Below are 19,878 nucleotides of genomic sequence, written 5' to 3' on the forward strand. Positions count from 1 at the left end.
CATAGTTAACCACACTACCCAAAAGCAAAGAAGGAGATCAGAAGATTGCATCAGGATTTTTGCTGCCCCGGCCTGTTAGTGCAGCAAGACACTCTCTCATATGTCACAGTTGAAAGCTAGTCACTCTGGAGAGTTGGGCAGCCTAGTCTCCTATGAGGCCAGGAAGAGAGGAGCAAAAGATCTTGGTGAACACAAGTAACATCTACCATGACAACACCGGTAAAAAGCTAATATACTCACACATCCATTCAGGAAGTTACTACACCTCAAAGTCACAAAATAGCACCAGATGCTCATCTCCAACGAACCTATTCTTTCCCTTTCCAATTGCCCATAATACCCATTAGCCTCTTTTCACTTGATGTGTAAAACAGTTAACAGTAGGTGAATGTGGTTGAAGGGCAGGGTTAAAATTAGCTTGAAAAGAGAAAGATCAGGATGAACTCCGTCTGTCCAAATGCCTTCATGATGGGCCATTACCTTCTAAACTGAACAGCCAAGCCCTAAGGCTCATCATAGCCCAATGATAGCAGAGTAAGAATAGCAATCATCAAAGCAGCCGCAAAAGCAGGAAAATTGAATGCCAACATCCCAGAGATAAGAATCAATGGAAAATTACTTGGTCTCTATATGCTCTGCCACACACAAACATATATACACAAACCAGTGTGACAAATGTGACCTCTGATCTCCATCTTTAGCTGAGAGTCTTCTTGGAAACCGGGACTCACAGGTTCAACAGCCTTCTTGACTTGACCTCAGAAATTCTAAAGTTAACATGTTCTAAATGAAACTTCTGATAGCCTGTCTCCAAAGTTTGCTCTAATCACATTCTCCCTTGAGTTTTCCCAATATCAGTAAGTAATACCATTCTCAGCTGCTCTAACCAGAAACTCAGGGAGTATCCTTAATTCTTCCCTTTACCTCAGTTATACCTAATCACACCTTACCAATTCTGAACCCAAAATAATTTTCAAATTAGTCAACTTCCCTTTATTTCCATTGACACTATTCTGATCCAAAGCACTACCATTTCTAAACTGTATGAGGAAACTTCAAAATGTTTGCAGAATTAGAATACGCGTTTATTCAGGTGCAATAATTATTTGAAACCCATAGTTTTCTCATAATATGCATTTCCCATGAACATAAGGAAGACCCCTCCATATAAACTATAATGGTAACATCCTAATATCCTCATTTCTACTCTTGATAACTTGAAATCAATTAAGGAGCAGCTAGATTCTTTTCTTTGTAAGGTCCTCCTCTATATAAAACCCTTCATTGATTTTCTTTAGTACAAAATTCAGACAAAACCACATGATCTTGCCAGCATCCTCTTCAGTCATTTACAAGCCTCCCACATCAGTCATCTTTCTACTCCTGAAGAAGATAAATACTTCCATATTTCTAGGTCTTTACACAGATGGATCCAAGGCCATGAAATGTTCTTGCTCCTATCCTTTGGCATGGCTGCAACGTTTGAACATTTAAGTTTCATCTCAGAAAACATCCTTCCTCTTCCTGTGTTCAGGTCCTCTCCATCCTCTATTTAATCTTTATTTCCCATCTCATTTTCTCAGAACTGAGTTGGTTTCCTTCTAAAAATAGACTAGAATCTGATTATAACACTTGTTTGAGATTATTACTGAAGTAGAATGGGAACTGCATGAAGGTAGGGATTACTTATGACTTTCTTACTAGGAGTGTCACCAAAGAAGTAGCTTAATAGAGGTTTGAGAATCCCTTATCGAAAATGCTTTAGACCAGAGGTACTTTTTCTTTCCAGATTTTGGAATATTTACGTATACATAATTAAACATCTTGGGAATGAAATCCAAGTTAAACACAAAAAGTATATACATATCTTACACACATAGACTGAAGGTAATTTTATATGATATTTTTAGAAATTTTGTATGTGAAACACTTTGTGGGTAAGATTGCATGGGGGAATACCTCACAGCTGAGGGGAGTTTGAGAGGGTCTTTTCCCCTTTGGGGATACTGAATAAACTGTATTGTTTTGACTGTGACCTCTGTCACACGGCAGAAGTGTAAGATTTTTACTATGGCATCATGTCAGCACTCAAGAAGTTTTTGCATCCTGGAGCATTTCAGATTATAGATTTGGGGGATGCTCAACCTGTATACATTTTTTAATGTAGAGTAATATGAATAGTTTCAAGGCTAGAAGAGCCATTCTCACCAAAAGTGTTAACTATACCTTTTAAACTATTTCAAGATCTTATATTGCCAAGAGGCATCTTAATAAACTGCTCAGAGAAGCCCAGAAAGAAGCATAGAAACAGACTTGGACAGAACCAAACTAGACAGTCCATCTAAAAAGAGCAGCTTCCTAGACAACTCTAAATTTACCTTTATTGCTTCTAGATCTTTTCATTTTTCAAGAGATGTGAGAAATCTAGAGCTTTTAGATGAAAAATGTTTTCGTTTTTCTACTGTAGAGAATAGTTTAAATCTCTGTGGGCAAACAAAACTTGCTGGTGGGCTCAATATGGCTGTAGCCAGCCAACCTGGATCCTTTGCTAATATATATAAATCTCGTTCCAACTCATCTTGCCAAAAGGTTTTCTGAGGATAACAATGATTACATTAATAGCAACACTAGCAAACTTACACAGTGGTTACCTACCATATGCCAGGTGTCAGTATAGCATCTATGATTATTTCAACTGGACAAATGAAGAAAGTCAGGCAGAGAGAAGGCAAGAAATTGGCTCCAGGTGGTATAATTAGTAAGTGACGAAACAGATCAGACCTTAAGCCCCAGATTTTTACTTTGTTATTTCAACATAAATATTAGCTACATCACATCTTTTCTACAAAAACAGTCTGCTTAATAAAACAAAACAAAAAACTTGAAGCTTCAGTATCTTCCTGTCTTCTGTTTACTCCAGTTCTGGCCTAGTACTGACACCCCCTATGAGGTTACCATGAACCAGGCATGTTTAGAATGAACCCCTCTTTGCCTCTTTAGTACATCATGAGAAAAGGCTGATATTAAGTCTCCTTCCCAAAGCACACACACAAAAGCCAGATAACCAATCAGTTATGCAATATGCAAGGCAGACATATTAATATTTAGGAGCTAAACTGCTAATGACAAAGAAGCAATGAAGTTCAGCTCTGGTTGTGTTATCTGGCCAAATATCTGTAATTAGAATGTGGCTTCTTCAATCTTCGCTTTTAGCAGGCCAAGTAACAAAACCCATTTCAATGATATTTTTGGCAACCCTGAACTTTTTTTTTTTTTTTTGGAGAAGTTTTCGCTATAGGGCATGTGCGCTCGCCAGACAGAGACAGAGACAGAAAGCGAGAAATCACCCCCCAGAGGGGATGGCCACGCCACGATCCCTTCTCCTCCATTCTCCTCTCGGGATCTTGGGCACGCACGCACACGCGCCCGGCATGAGTTTTAAGCCACCGGTCCGGGATGTGAACCGTGGTTGACTACATGGGAGTCCAGCGACATAGCCATTACGTTAACTGCTGGTTCCCGGCAACCCTGAACTTGTACTCAATGAATGATAATTTGATAATATAGGTTGTTTACATAAGTAATTATTATAGCTATCAATAACATACCTAGGAACATCCTTTGGTTTTATTGTTGCTTTATGAAAATTCCCTAACAGTACATATTCTAGGTATAATTCACAGAGTGAAATTCTCCTGGTTTTATATATTGAACACCTACCAGTCAGGTGAAGACTAAATGTGTACTAATTATTGTAAGAATTCATTCAAACAGCAAATAGTTAGGCCCCTTCTCTGTGAAAGGAATTGTTCTAAGTCTTAGGGATATATCAGTAGACAAGACAGGTCCCTCCCTGCCTCATGGTTTACACTCTGATAGGTGATAGCATAGAAAAATATAATGAAGAAAGAATTGTATTGCTTTAGAAAGGGATGTATTTGCTAGTGGGGAGAAAAGGACAAGACAGAGCCAAGGGGCCTGGGGCCTTGGGAATGAGGTTGTTATTTAGGATATAAGTATAATAGCCTGTTTGTTGAAGCCTCACTGAGAAAGGCCATGGCTGAGCAAAGATCTGAAGGAGATGAAGGAATGTGCCTTCCATAGCCTGATGAAAGAGGATTTCAGGCAGAGGAACCCACCAAATGCAAAGGCTCTGAGGTGGGAAGGTGCCTGGTTTGATCAGGAAACAGCCTAAGAAAAAGCGTAACAGCAGATGCCGTAACTGAAGTGCCAGGGAACAGATCACGCAGGGCATGGGAGGGCATTGGAAGGACTTCGGCTTTTAATCTGAGGAAAATGGGGAGTGATTAGAGGGTTTTGAGCAACGGAATGATGTGATCTGACTTGCACATTAACCAGATCATTCTGGTCACTGAATTGTGAGCATGTTTTACGATGAACACTGTAAAAGCATTTCTGGAAAAACAAAACAAAACAAAACCAGAGAGCAACAAAACCAAGCTTGATTTTGAGAAAAAGTCATATTCTTCATATACCACCCCCAGCTTTAGTGTATGATTGTTTTAATTAAATTGCATTGTGTCCCCGCCCCCTGCTGATGACAAATCCAAGAGTTGAAGGCTTTAGTCAGTTTTTATTAGAGAGGAAGAAAGCATAACTCAGGGGGCATATCACTGTGAACATTACTACTGTAATGGCAGAGCTCGACAGAAGTATATTTTGCTCCTCCACTGACCTCGGTTAAGAGAGAGCATATTTTCATCATCATAAAGGTGCAATCCAAAAAACATAGGAGCCGACAGTTCTGAGAAATTATTACCACTGCTATATAATGCCAATTTAAAAAAAATATCTGCTTGGTATAATTTTAATTAAGTTGTAATAAATAGGTATTCTTTATAATATTTCCATCATCATAAAGGTGCAATCCAAAAAACATAGGAGCCGACAGTTCTGAGAAATTATTACCACTGCTATATAATGCCAATTTAAAAAAATATCTGCTTGGTATAATTTTAATTAAGTTGTAATAAATAGGTATTCTTTATAATATTTCAGGTTTATTCTTGTATGCCATAAATTTGTTTTATGATGGTGATATTCAACGTCAGCCCAGAAATTCATTTTATGATGATGATATTCAACTTCAGCCAAATAGTGATTTAATACTCAGTCATTTGGCCAATATGCATATTTGGTATAAGTCACAGAACGTCTGTGCTCCCTAACATTCAGATGGTGAAGCCCTAACCACCAATATGCTGGTAGGTGGAAGTGGGGCCGGTAAGCAGTAATTATATTTAGACTTAGATGAGGTCATGAGGGAAGGAGTCCCAAGATGGGATTAGCTTCCTTTTAAAAAGGGGAAGAGAGGCATGAGATTGTTCTCTGCCACACGAGGACAAGGTGAGAAGGTGGCCAGTGCAAGACAGGAAGAGGACTGTCATTGGAACTGAGCTTCCCAGCCTTTAGAACCATCCCAGCCTTTAGAACCATAAGAAATTTTCATTGTTTAAGCCATCCAGTTTATGGTACTCAGTTATAACAATTCAAGCTAAGACCAAATATATTCAGAAGGTTGTGTGCAAGTAATATTTGAAAATTATAATCCATAGCATCTCAGAAATAATGTTTCATATTTTGCTTAGTACCTGGTGATTTTTCTTTTTTTGGGGGAGAGGTTTCTTGCCACAGTGCACCTGCACTCACCAGGCAGAGACAGGTGATGTGGTCACACCGCAATCCCTTCTCTGTTCTCTTGGGATCTTGGGCACACACCCACATGCACCTGGTGTGAGTTTTAAGCCACCGAGTCCGGGACTCAAACTGCAGTCCACTACATGGGAGTCCAGCGACATAGCCACTATGCTAACTGCTGGTCCCGTGATTTTTCTATTTAAGTTAGGAGTTCCTAATCATTTAAGGAAAAGCTGGTGCTTTCCATGTCCTTTGAGATTTGACTAGATCCAAGAGATGGAACAGAAGTCAGAGGAGTTGGTTGATGTTTACACCGAGGACCCTGAATAGAGCTGTGGTGAGAGTGAAGGAGCCTCATCACCTGAAATCTTGGCCAACCCTGGAGGTAGCAGAGACATCTAAGAGCCCTGGTCTAGAGGTAAGAGACTCTAAGTTTAAAATGCCTACCACAGACTGCAGTCAGGTATTTTCCAGGTCTTAGAGACAAACTAGACCTTTTGCAGATAAAAGGTAATAGAGTGACTATGTAAGCTTCCCTTATTGGTTGGGTGGGCAATGTCCCATCGGTACTCACAAGCAGTCTACAAAAGCATTCTGCTGCTGTGGTTAGTCATTGTAGAAAACAGCAAGATTGACCCCTCTGCTCATTTGTGGAGAAGCTAATGTAATAACTGAGGCAAAGGACAGGAAATCCCAGAGGTATGGATTATTATGTGAAATGACTTACCAAAAATGTAATCTTTACCATGTGCAAGACATTCACGTTATAGCAGTGAACAGCACAAACAAGGCTACTTTTCTCATGGAGTTTAAATTCTACCAGCAAGACAGAAAAAAAAATTTCAGACAAGAAGACGTTCTATGGAGGATATCAAACTGAGTGATGTCAGTGTGTGTGGAAGGGTACTAATTTAGCTAGTGTGGTCAGGAGAAACACATTTTATCTGGGACCTAAGTGAAGGGGAACCAGGTGAGCATGACTGAGGAGATGACCATTATAGACAGAATGCATGGCAAGAACTATACCAAAGATCTCCAGAGAGAATTACATTGGTATATTCAAGAAATCAAAAGGCAAACATGTCTAGAGCTCAGATAAACACAGGAGAGCCTGGTAGGATGTAAGGCTGAAAGGCATGTAGGGCCCACTCTTACCAGTCATGATAACAAGTCTGGATTTTCACTTAAAGTGCTGTGAAAGGTTGTTAAGGATGCTAAGCGGGTGAATGCATCATCTGACTCATGACTGCCATGTGGGAATGGATCACAGGAAAGCATCAGTGAAGCGGAAGCCAGGTAAGAGGCTACTGTGGTTCATGGGAAAATAAGTGACGAAATGGACCTGCAGACACCAGGGAAGGTGTAACACACTTGAAGAACATGTACTGGGGTTAAATGAAGGAAAATGATTAGTGGATGAATAATCCGTCTCTGAAGAAAGGAACAGCCTATGTCTTTGTATTTGTTTACATAATGGAATAGTTTCTATTTGTCCCTAATTACCGCAAAATCTTTCTCTTTCTAATGTATCAGTGATAAGGCAGTTATAAAATAATTGTTACTTATTACAGTATTTTATTTTTGCAACTATAAATTCTTTGTTACTCATATCCAAATATTGGGTTGCCAGGAAAGTCACAATGCATTTCTGCATGGAAAACCAGAAAAATATATTATAACTTTCTCAACTACCTAATAGAACACGAGCCATGGCTTTGTGTATATTTATAGAGGAGAATGTAGGATGTTTCTTTAAATGATTTGAAGTAACCCTTCCAGCACTGCCCCCCCCGCCAACACACACACACCTAGTAACGTGTACAGCATGCAGGGCTGAGCAGTCCAGTGCCTCCACGGACCTGCAGATGTCATCTAAACCACAGGTCCACTGCTTACTATCTCAATTAAATGCATGTACTTCCTCAAAGTCATAAAGAATATCAAATACTCACCAAGCAAAGCCTTTTACTAACTGGCCCTTTACACAAAGAGTTTGCAATGCAACTCTTGTTCTAAGTGATCACTTAAGTCTAAATAGTCATGGCTCAACAACCACAGTGTAGGACATTAGGGAAAACAAAGTTACTTAAAAACTTTATTAAACAATAGGCATTTTGTAAAGATAGCTCAGCAGGTATAGTACGTAGGGAGAGAAACTATATGTTTAAGAGTTTATTTTTATTTTTTATTTATTTATTTTTTTGCAATAGAGCACATATGCTTGCCATAGAGGCAGAGACAGACAGAAAGCAAGGAATCATCCCCCAGGGGAAATGGCCATGCTGCAATCCCTTCTCTTCCATTCTCCTCTTGAGATCTTGCACACACTCACACACATGCCTGGCATGAGTCTTAAGCTACTGGATCCAGGATTTGAATCGCGGTTGACTACAGGGGAGTCCAGCGATAAAACCAGCCATTTGCTGGTTCCAGAGAGGATATATTTATTAAACTAGTAATCCCCCTCACTAGGGACTAGCATCACCCCTCTAGCTACAAGTGAATATAAAGACCAAGCCCTGCTTTCTATTACCCTGCACTGTTTATCTTCCTCCACCTCACTCTTCTCTATGCGGTTCTGCATTATCTGCTTCTCCAATCCCTTCCTTGGCTGGATTGACTAGTATATTCCTCTAGGCTTTTCCAATGTCTCCCTATCAGGGACTGAAAAGATTTTCATCATAACTGTGGAATAAGCTCAATGCTGTGTGATGGACACCTATGTTTCTTTCTTTCTTAGGTATTAGTTATACACTGCTTTCATACAGATGCATAAATTCTGACTGTTATGACTCTTAACTGCTGCCATGGTTGAATGGGTTACATTGATCTTCAGAGTTCCAGGATGAAGAAGAAAAAGCATTTAGACAGAAAGCTAACAGACAAGCCATTTCTAGAACACCTCCAGAGACCTATCTGTGCTGGCTGCACTGTCAACAGAGCTGCAACTACAGCTGATCTCCAGGTTATTGGAAGCCCCTTCTCCCTGATCACTACCCTCTAGCCTGCATCTTCAGTGGCACACACTCTAGTCTTACTCCACCAGAAAAGATTACCCAAATGGCCCCAAGACCTTGCCTCATATTTACATCAAGGAACCTGAATAGAGCTGTGGTGAGAGTGAAGGAGCTTTACCACCTGAAATCTTGGTCAATGCTGGAGGTAGCAGACACATCAAGGGGCCCTAATCTGGAAATTGGAGTCCAAAGTAAATTTGAAATATCTACCACACGCTGTGGTCAGATATTTGCCTGATCAAGCTTATCAGCACACAAGAGTAGAAAGCAACAATTATGTGTTAGAATAACCATTGTAAACTAGTCTACAACACTACTGGCCTCTTGGTCAAGCCACTTAGTCTTAGTGTCTCAGTTCCTTACCTGTAACTTAAAATAGACACCCAGATGTTCCCTAGGATTCTTTCTTTGGTGATTATATCATGAATCTACAGCTTAAATACACCTCATCTATTGTCACACTTTTCAGAGTTTCACAAGTGAGTAATAAATGCTTATTTCTTCAAATATGAGTTTACAGCAGTTTCTTCCAAGATCTACCCAACTTCCTCCAAAAAGATCTACTGGGATCCTGGAACTCACATAGCATAGTCATTCTTGTCTCTTGTTCTAACCCTTACGACAACCGTTCAAGCACGTGTCCATTGTGTTTCTCATGCATTATGTCCTTTCTTATCATTGGTGACATTATATTGGGCCAGCAGCTGTGTTTGGAAACATTGTTTCTTGAGCCAAGAAATACAGACAGCCAAGAATTAGATCATTCTATCCCCAAATTGCCAGAGACCTTCTCAGAAGCAGCTGAGCAATGTAATTTGATCAAGGTTAAGTACAACCTACCCTTCATCTTTCAAGTCTAAATTCTTTTAGCTTTCTGTTTTAATCCCAGATTAATAGCTCCTGCTCATTGTTACAAATGTCCACCAGTCGCCCTGCAGTCAACTCTCATTTATCCGTCCATGGCTTATCCAAAGCACTAGGCTTTCTCCTCTTCCTGCCTCCAGCATCAAGTTCCTGGCCAGATCCTTTAGTTCTGTGCCAAAGAAATACAAACTAAATCTAATATTAGCGTAATGAGAAAAGGCTATCTGCTGCCAGTGATTCACATAATTCATCCCAAAGCCAAGTGCCGACAATTATTCACTGCTTTAGATGCTGGCCTTGCTTCTCTCTTATACAAGATTTGCTGTGTTCCTCTCCAAGGAGAGAAGGATACCAGAAGCATTTTAACCTCTTCTCCTGCCTAGTTGGCCAGGTTTTCAGTGTAACAGACTGTACTTTCTTTTCAAACATTTTACGTTAGGGGAAGAGTAACTCCTGAATTTACAGGTATTAGCCAGAAAATAAGTTTTGGCGAGTCATTGTGAGGGATATAGATTTCATATATAAAAGCATGGGCCCCCCCCCAAAAAAAAAAATGAAAGAAAAAAAAGCATGGGGCAATCATGGGAATGTGAGGGACACTCGAAAAGCACCAACTCCAGGAATTAAGTGTCATGGCAGTGAAAAATGATTAACCTTATGTTGCCTCTTATTTGACAGGAATGAAAACACAGTAAGGTGAAGATTACTTGTGAGCACTTTGACGATCAAATCTAGAAAAGCCGAGGGTTTCTAGTTTCCCAATGCCACGGTTAGTCCCTTGAGAGGACACATCCCAGAATCCCCAGGTGAGGAGCAGCCAGAATACTGCCTGCTAATGGGCAGTCTTACTCCATAGCTGGAGTTGCTATGGAAACTCAAATTCCAGCCATCATCACATTTAGGAACACCATTTTCAAAACAGATCACTGAGTATTTGAGATTTTGTCTTTTTCTTTTTTTTTTTTAATGACTGAAACAAGTCCATTCAAGCACAGAGTCAGAAAAAATATTGACACAATTTAATTTTTCATCTTATTCCTAGGCCCAAAGAACTTTAATGGTTTCCCTTGGATGAGAACAGCGGAGTCCAACAGAACCTTCTGCTGTGACAATCACGTTCTATGTCTGCACTGTCTATGATAGCAGTCCATAGACACCTGTGAGGATTGAGCACTTGAAGTGTGATTGGTATGACCCAAGAAATGAGTTATTTCTCACTCAATATTGATATCAACAGTAATTTTTTTTAACTGCTAAAAGGTGTGTGCTTATTACGAAGAAAAAGAATAAGAGGGAGAAAAAGCAACTCCCCCAGTGGGGTGTGGTCATGCTGCAATCCCTTCTCCATTTCTCTATCCTGGCAGGATTTGGAGCACCCACGTGCACGTACTACACATATCACCCAAGCTGCTGGGGGGCAGGACACCAACTATGGTGCCATATGGGATCCAGTTCCCTTAACCATTAGGCTTGCTGGCCATCCCAACATTTAAATTTAAATAGCCACATGTGGCTAGGCTACCAAGCTGAACAATGCAGGTAGGATATAAGTAAATCTTACTCAGCCCAGCATTCAAACCCAATATAGCTTGGCCCCAACCTGCTGTTGCAGATTCAATCTCTGCAACAAAGCCCAGACTACAAGAGACTGATATCTCTGCGGCTACGACGGCTCAAGAGGTTTAGATAACCTTGCTAAGGGCGCCCTCCATTCTTAGTGCTATGTATTTGAATTTTACCCATGCTTCGCAGCACACATCAAGTTCCACCTGTGCTAGACTGCCCTGACTTGTCCCAATGGCTCTTAGTGAAGGGTTAATTGGATCCATCTGGGAAGGACCTGGGTCTCCCAGGGTTGTTTCCTTGGAAACTACAAGTGAAGAACTACACCTGATTTGCAGAGCTATTACTGGTGGGGAAAGTGAGGACGTCCATGCCTTCTGTGTCCTGTACATCCATCCTTACCCTTAACCCTTGCGGCAGCTGTACCTATACCTGTGTGGGTGAAAGACCAAAGAAGTTGTGTATTTGGATAACTTCTTGGCTTCCTAAAGCGATAAAGGTGCTGGGCCTACTCTCTCGGACCTTTTCATAAAGTGCAATAAACATAGTTTTTGTGTCTCGAATGTATTACTGCTGTAGCACAACATGTACTCACTAGATCCCCCAGAACTCAGAGGCATTCAGTACTGATGTTGAAAAATACCTACAGCAGACTTGGTGTGTATGTGCCTTAGTGTGCAAGTACTTGCCTGGGGGTGAGGAGAGAGTGAGAAATCACCTCCCCCCACCCCGGGGGGGGATGGTCATACCACAGTCCTTTCTCCTCCATTCTCCTCTCAGGATTGTGGGCACACACGCATACAACCTTGGTGTGATTTTCAAGCTGCCAGGTTTGTAAATCAAACCACAGAGCTGGCTATGTGGGATCTAGTACCTAAACTTCACATCATCTGCTGGCCCCTTCAGATCCATCTTTCAATAATGTTTTTTTTTTTTTTTTTTTTTGTCAAGGAGACAGAATGCTTCTTACTAATAAGGCTTAAAAATGATCTAGTACTCCACTGGTTTCTCTTTGTCTATATGAGCTGGAGACAACTTGTGGCAGAGAAAACCACCTTTTGGGACTAGGGTTCTCAGCCTTTTGAGAAACTGGGGATGAAAATTCCCAAATCATGTCCTAAGATGGAAAAGCAAGAATAATTCTTTTGCCAGAGTTGGTATGGAGTATTGTGTGTGTGTGTGTGTGTGTATGTATGTAATTATGAGAGCAATACAAACCTCAGGGTCGATACAGTATTTTAAGCAGATACTAGAATCTTCCCTCAAGCTCTCACATTGCCTAAAGACATTAGAAAATATATTTAAATATTTTAAAATTTATATAAGTTCAAATCAAAATCAAGGAAAAGAAATCCTGAGAAGTCAGAAAACCACAGAGGTGGAGAGGCACAAAACTCGTGTGCCTGTTGAGGATTGGGAACAAGTGATCAAGAGAGCGAGCGGTTTCAAAATCAACATTGCTGGGGAACCAGCAGTTAGCGTAATGGCTATGTCGCTGGACTCCCACATAGTCGACCGCGGTTCGTGTTCCGGACCCGGTGGCTTAAAACTCACACCGGGCGCGTGTGCGTGCATGTCCAAGATCCCGAGAATGGAGGAGAAGGGATTGCGGCGTGACCATCCCCCCTGGGGGGTGACTTCTCGCTTTCTGTCTCTATGTCTCTCTCTGTCTGTCTGGTGAGCACACGCGCCCTACAATGAAAATCTCTAAAAAAAAAAAATCAATATTGCTGCAACATTAACGGGACCCAGAAATGGTTTATTACCTGTTGATAACATGTATAGTATTCTCAACTGGACTGGTCTGAGAAGTATTTCATGTGGGGTAAATTCTTTTCATAGGTCAAATGATATGTAGTGGTTGAATGTCTGAAAAAATAATGAGAATAATAATAATCTGGGAAAAAATGATGTATAGCTATTTGATGATGATGTGGACAGTAATGTCTATGTCTTAACTGATATGCAAGGTATTCCTTAAGGAAAAAAACGTAATACACTGTAAAGATATATGTGATTCAATGTAATATAAACAAGATGATAATAAAATATAAACAAACAAACATTGCTGGAATCAAAGTGGCAGAGCCCAAAAGCACAACAGACAGCTGGAACCAGGTGCCCTATGTGAAGTCTGCAAATAGGAAGTGCGTATGGGGGAACTTGATTTGCATGATTAGAAGCAGACAGAATTTTGAATTGCAATGTTAATATGACACCTGGTCAGAGCTATTACATCCTGGAGTTTAGGTAGAGACAAATGGAAAAGTAATTCATCAGACAGCCTTCGTAATCTAACACATACGTAGCTTAAATGGCTGAGTACTCATCCCTTTGGAAAATAAACTTACTGGCAAGAATTAGGAGCCATGTGAGGGAAACTCAGCACCCTAAAAGGCCAAATACTAACCCTACAAACAGGAACAGTCAGAGCGGAACTACTAAAGTTAAAAGGGCAGTCTAAAAAGAGCTTTAAAATAAACAAGTAAAAGGATATGTATCTTTTTAAAAAATTCAAAATAGAAATGCAGAAAATCAGTTTCATTATATACTGTGTAGTAACCTGCTCCTCCCCACTCTAAAATATTATTTCATAAGTTTTCCTACATAAGTAAATATAAGTGTCTCATATCCTTACACAGGGGGGATTCTATTCCACTGTATTAATGCAGTGTTTCTTTACCAGTGTCCCACAAATCGGTATTCAGGCCAGTTTGTGTTTTCATATTATACTGTGCTAGAGTCACCATTCTCTTGCAACCATTTCTGCACATCTGGATGATTATTTCCTTAGGACAAGTTTCTAGAGAGGGAATTCTTGGCCCCAAATTTACACTTTTAAAATGTTGATAATTACCTTCAGCGTGTCCTCTAGAAAAGCTGTACCAGTTACCATTACGGATTGCTTTAAATGCATGCGTTTTTAGCCAGAGGTTTTGGTTTTGTTTTTATGATAAGTTTAGATACCAGAGATTTAATTATCTACCTAAGACAAATATGTCTCATAATTCCACTAGCCCTCTAAATGCAACACGGGAGAAAATGTAAACGTGTTGAACAAAACAAGTTCACATTGTCTGGGCATGGAAACTTCAGGGTCTGTGATACTATGGGCACCTGTGGCAATTTCACTAACATACTTTTAACTCTGTTTCCCCTAGCAACCACCATAATCAACTAGTTCTCCGTGAAGAAATGGACCATTATCTTGTTTAAACTTTAGTAAAGTTTCTGGTCTGTTCACCCCTAGATATGATGTCAATGTGAAAACCCCCAGGACCTCCTTTCAACTCTTTTTTGTTTGGAAAGTTTCATTGTAGATAATCTGAATAAACTCAGATGAATCAAGTTCCTAATACGTAGTCTATTCCTGAGAAGGAATGCAGAAGTCTACAATGAGCCCAAGTGAAGTATGTTCTCAGTAAAGCAACTACAAAGGGACCTAGATGCCAACATAAAGTGTCACCGACGCACAAAAAAATTTAAGATTACTGCAATATCACACATTAGACAATTCAAAAGTGATCATATAAAGTCAGAATTAAATAAAATTGTTTGTATTACCAGTCTATAGGGTCATCAGAAAAGTCATGACATATTTGTCTATATTTTTCTATGCAAAAAAAATGTGTCATGACTTTTCTGATGACCCAATATTTGCAAATAAAAGATGTCATCCGGAAATGTCTCAAGTTGAAATAAAGCTGTACAAATATCAAGTTTTTTTTGTTTTTTTTTTTGTTTTTTTTTTGCAAGAGAGTATGTGCATTCTCAGAGACACAGTGAGACACAGTGAGGAGAGAGAGAAAGTACCCCCCAAGGTGGGTAGTGGAGTTCCTCCCAATTCTCCATCCCATCAGGATTTGGGGCATGCATGCACACACACACTTGGTTTCTTAGGCTGCCAAGTCCTGGACTCAAACTGTGGGGTCGGCCATGTGGGATCCAGCTCCCTTAATCACCAATCCATAGAGCTGATATTAATTTTTAATAATTAAAGCATCTCTTTCCAAAGACCTTACTAGAACTCTATTTTTCTAGTTAGAGATGGCCCTTCAGACATTTCCTCGTGGACCTTGAGCCTGTGTGCACCAGGATTGATGAAGTTTAGATGTCCTAACAAGTTCACCAATTTTCAACCGTTCTCACAAACCAAACTTCAATGGTCAGCCTATTTCTGATCAAGTGCAATTGCTCTCAACTGAAATGTTTAGTGCAAAACACCTGCAGTATCTTCCTTACTAATTATTCTCCTCTCTCACACACACACACCACACACTTTATGTCATCAGCTTTAATTATCCACACTAAAAAAGGGAAACTATACTGGTAATTATTCGAAATTATGATAAGGTAAAAAAATCATTCAATTTTGAAAAAAACATTTGGAAGGTTTGTTTTAGAAAGAGATTTTTGCTATAGGGCGTGTGTGCTCACCAGGGAGACAGAGGAATCATCCCCTACGGGGATGGTCACACCACAACCCCTTCTATATTCTCCTCTCAGGATTTTGGGCACGTATGCACACACGCTCAACATGCATTTTAAGCTACCGGGTCTGGGACTTGAACTGTGGTCAACTATATGGGCATCCAGCAACATAACCATTATGCCATCTGCCGGTCCTGGGAGAGAAGTATTTTCTTTCTCTAAAAAACAACAACAAAATGACTTTTCTATTTAAGATTTTTCTGGGGTATCACAACATTTATTTTCTAAGGCACTGTACACATTCATTCAACCAACATTGAAAAAATTATCTTGCAGGGACTACATGCTGGGAGAAAACTAATGCCGTATGAAGATTTAATTCCCACAATTTACAAGGAAAAGGCTACCATGAACACCTTAAACATTGTGCCCTAACACACATAATTTCACTGATTGCAGACGATTGTACCTTTATAAAAGGCTGTTTTTACTTCATTATGTAAGCCCCCAAACCCACATTTTGGTGTGCCTTTACCACTGTATTTTGCCGGCTTTACAATAACTACATTTAAAGATAAAACAACAACAAAGAAGAATATCCCACAACAAAATCGAACAATTTTATCTTCCATCAAGTAGGGTCCTCCTTACTACTGTCGATGTCATAGGATTGCTACAGGGACCCAATAAGCACATGCATCATGAGTTCTCATATATACATGAAATATATAGGTACTGAAATATATTTAGGCAATATTTCAGGAAATGCATTCTCCTAATTATTATTTATCAGCAAAACCGTCTCCTACTCATGGAGTACCGAGACTTTTACAAAATAATTCCATATGCTCTGCATGGTTTGATCTGCTCAGCCTAATGTGAGAGGTAATTTTTACAATGCGACACCCATTCTATAGATGGGGGAACTGAGGTTCAAAGAACTACACGAATTGGCCAGCAACATATAGTGCTAAACCAGAGATGGGCAGGGAAATCTTTCCATTTTAATAACAAGGCATTTTTCTCCGAAACCCATAGCTTAGAACCTCATGTTATGAGACTGGCCACAAATGTGTTTCGATTTCATGCCAAAGGGAGTACAGTCAATATTTTCATTTATTATTATTTATCATGATGTGGTGCTCATTTTACCGCAGATACGATTGTAATTAGTGAAAGCACCATCAGGTCTGTGGCTAAGCCACAACATATCAAAGCTACAGCTTTAGGAGTTTCTTAATTAACTAGATTACCTACCTTAGCTGTCTCAGCTTCTGCCTGCAGCCGCTTGGGGGTTCCTTTTTGGTCAGGCACCTTCTGGAAATTTTTGTTTTTAATAGATTGAGATTCCACACCTTCACCTTCAATTTGCAGTTTAATACCTTCAGCACGGGCAGGGTGATCAATACCCCGTGGATTCAAACCACAGTGGAGAGCTAGGAGAAGAGGAATAAATAGAACTCAGAAAACAAATCATATAAAGAAGGTGTTCATGACAGAAAATATCTCATCGGGCCTAAGTGGGAAGAAACGAGGCATCTGTGGTCTGAGAGGTAGGTTGATAACTATGAGAAGTAATATGGGGAGGAAGGAGCATGACAGTAGAAGATCTGAGCTTGGAAATTAGAAAGGTTTAAGAGTAAATCCAGAAATCATCAGTTCCAAGTTGTCTGACTTTGAGAAAGTTACCCATCCCCACCTTAGAGAGGAGAATACTAACTCAGGCAACTTTAGTATGGAGTCCCACACTTGTGATTATTTCACACCCCGCAGTTTTGCTTTACATCTCTGCCTCCTCCCCCTTCTGAACTGTTGTTTTTTTTTTTTTCAACATCCACCTTCTTGCATTCAGCCAACCAATATTTATTGAGCACTTACTATACAACGTCACTGGGTAAGATCCTGAAAATACTGGTTTCTATGTGACAGATAATACCTTCAAACAACTCACGATCTAACAGAACAGGTAGACAAAAGGACTGGTGCTTTGAAGACAGAGGGATCAAGGGCATCGGGACCAGTGGCTCCCAATTTTTCATACCTTTCTTTCTCCATTTTCTCTAACATGGATATCCCCACAAATAAAATCTAAACTTCATTTCCTAGGGATATTTATTCATTTAACAAATTCTTACTGAGCTTCACCTATATAGCTGGTATTATCATAGAACTAACAATGACTGTTGTAAGAACTAAACATCCTACCTAGATGACTCTCAAGAACTACGCAGAACGTAAGCACATGCACATGTGGCAGGTTGTGCATTTGGACATCTCTGGAAATAAGTTATTTTACCTCCTAGTGAAATTATTTTACCCCCTGGTGACCCTAACCCTTCTAACTTAAATTCTCATCCTCATCCCCTTCCCTCTGGTTCCAGAAGATTAATGCCAAATACTTAAATCCTTCCAACTCCTTTAAGGTCTAGCTTCGTGGAAAATCTCCTTTTATACATCTTCTTTGGCTTTCCCCATTCTCAGCATTCTCCTCTTCCACTTAGCTTCTGTAATTCCAAAATTTACCATCTACTTAGCACCTTATGTAGACCATGATTTTCTCTTTGTCCCTTCTCCATCACACTCCTGAAGATTTCCCCTCTAAGGAATGCGGGAAGGCTTCCGGAAAAGTGACCTAAGGTGCTTTCTTCCCCTATTCCTCTCTCCCCTTAATAGGTACAATGTATTCCCATACCTTCTGATGAATGAACCTGCCAGAGTCTCTCAAACTTTCACTCCAGCCTAGACAGGCCTCGTGTGAGTACCAGATATAAGGCTGCTACTTAACATCCCTATTTCAACGCAAAAGACATACCTCAAATTTTAACATACTCAAGCTAAACATTAATTTTTCTACAATTTTTTATTTTTTGCCTGCTGCCACCTTGTCCAGACACACAGAAACTGAGAGGTCATCTCTGTGATGCGCCACATCCCCCATCTATCACACCAAGGGTTCTCCACCTGAAGGACTGCTCGCTTCCATTCGCTTTGCTCCATCTCCTCTCTCACCTCGGCCACCAGCCGGTTAACTAGCCCAACTAACTGTTCTTCACCCAACCCTTCTAAGTCTCACTTAAAAACTGCATGTGTGGGGGAGGCACGTATGTGTGCCTGCACCACAGCACGAGACTACTCTCAAAAGTTTCTAACAACTTCATTTCACACTTAGATTATTTAAAAATCTCTAACATGGTCAACAAGGCTCTGTATCATCTGTCCCATTTTTCTTTCCAATTTCGTCTTTCATCATGTTATCTTGCTCACTACACTCTGATAACACACTTCTTTACTTTTCTTGAACATGCCAAATTCTTTCCCAGCTCCTGAATTTTATATATAGGTTTCCTTGCCTGAAACATTCCCCGTTCTTCACCTAGCTCCTACTCATCTTTCATGTTTTGGCCTAAATGCCACTTTTCCAAATATGGCTTCTCATAATCTCTTTCATTCCCACCCCTGCATCTACCTCATTTAGATCATGTGTCTGGAATAGTAAGTATCCAACAAGTATTGAATGATCTAAAAAAATACTGTACAAAAGTGATCTTACTTCTACCATTTTACATAGATACCATTGTGAATTTTTCTCTAAACTTCCTAAAACCAAGATCAGCCTACTTCATGATACATAGTAAGCCCTCAGCATCTATTAGTCATTTCCTCCCTCAGGCTTTGTTCTAGAACTCAAGTATCTTGATGAAAAACATTTATTTTATAGATAAGAAAAATGAGGCTCAAAAGGTTATAATCACAAGAGGTCCTACAGAGGTCTGTGGAAAGTCACAAAAATCATGGGAATTTAAGATGTACATCATTTCAAGTTAGAAGTGAGCAAATTAAAATGGGATTAAACAGTAAGAAAATGTATTAGCTTTAGGGACCAGCAGATGGCATAGTGGTTATGTTGCTGGACTCACATGGTCAACCATCGAGTCCTTGACCCTTTGGCTTGAAACTCATGCAGGATGCCTGTGAGTCAATGTCCAAGATCCCAGGAGGAGATTCATGTGAATAACAATCTACTCTGGTGGGCAATTTCTCACTTTCTCTCTCACTCTGTCTCTCCTCCAGCAAGGGCACATATTCTTAGGCCAAAAAAAAAAAAAAAAAAAAAAAAAAACCTTTAAAAAATATTAGCTTTTATAACAAAGTCCAATAATACTGCAAGTTCAGAATTAGTCAATTTTTCAGCTCAAGAGTGTCCTCAAGGATCTTGTTTCCCTCCCTCCTACCCCTCCATCTCTTTATCATCTGTACCATCACTTTTATCCTAATATTGGGTACTCTTCCCTCAGCACCAAGAACTATAAGCTTCTGGGTTTCATTTCACAGTAAATGGCGCTTG

General features: G+C 39.9%; 1 protein-coding gene and 1 pseudogene across 2 annotated transcripts in view; both read right to left on the minus strand.

The window, feature by feature from the left end:
- The window catches only part of LOC114006985 (myb-binding protein 1A pseudogene), a 39,816-nt pseudogene extending 25,818 nt beyond the window's left edge, over positions 1-13,998 (minus strand).
- The window catches only part of SAMD12 (sterile alpha motif domain containing 12), a 482,055-nt gene that overhangs the window by 417,555 nt on the left and 44,622 nt on the right, over positions 1-19,878 (minus strand). For both annotated transcript variants that reach the window (XM_006140047.3, XM_014586075.2), the window contains exon 2: positions 16,791-16,969. In XM_006140047.3, the coding sequence (XP_006140109.1) occupies positions 16,791-16,969 (179 nt within the window). The remainder of the gene's footprint in view (positions 1-16,790; positions 16,970-19,878) is intronic.

The sequence above is a fragment of the Tupaia chinensis genome, unplaced genomic scaffold, assembly GCF_000334495.1.
Source record: "Tupaia chinensis unplaced genomic scaffold, TupChi_1.0 Scaffold000017_1, whole genome shotgun sequence".
NCBI lineage: Eukaryota > Metazoa > Chordata > Mammalia > Scandentia > Tupaiidae > Tupaia > Tupaia belangeri.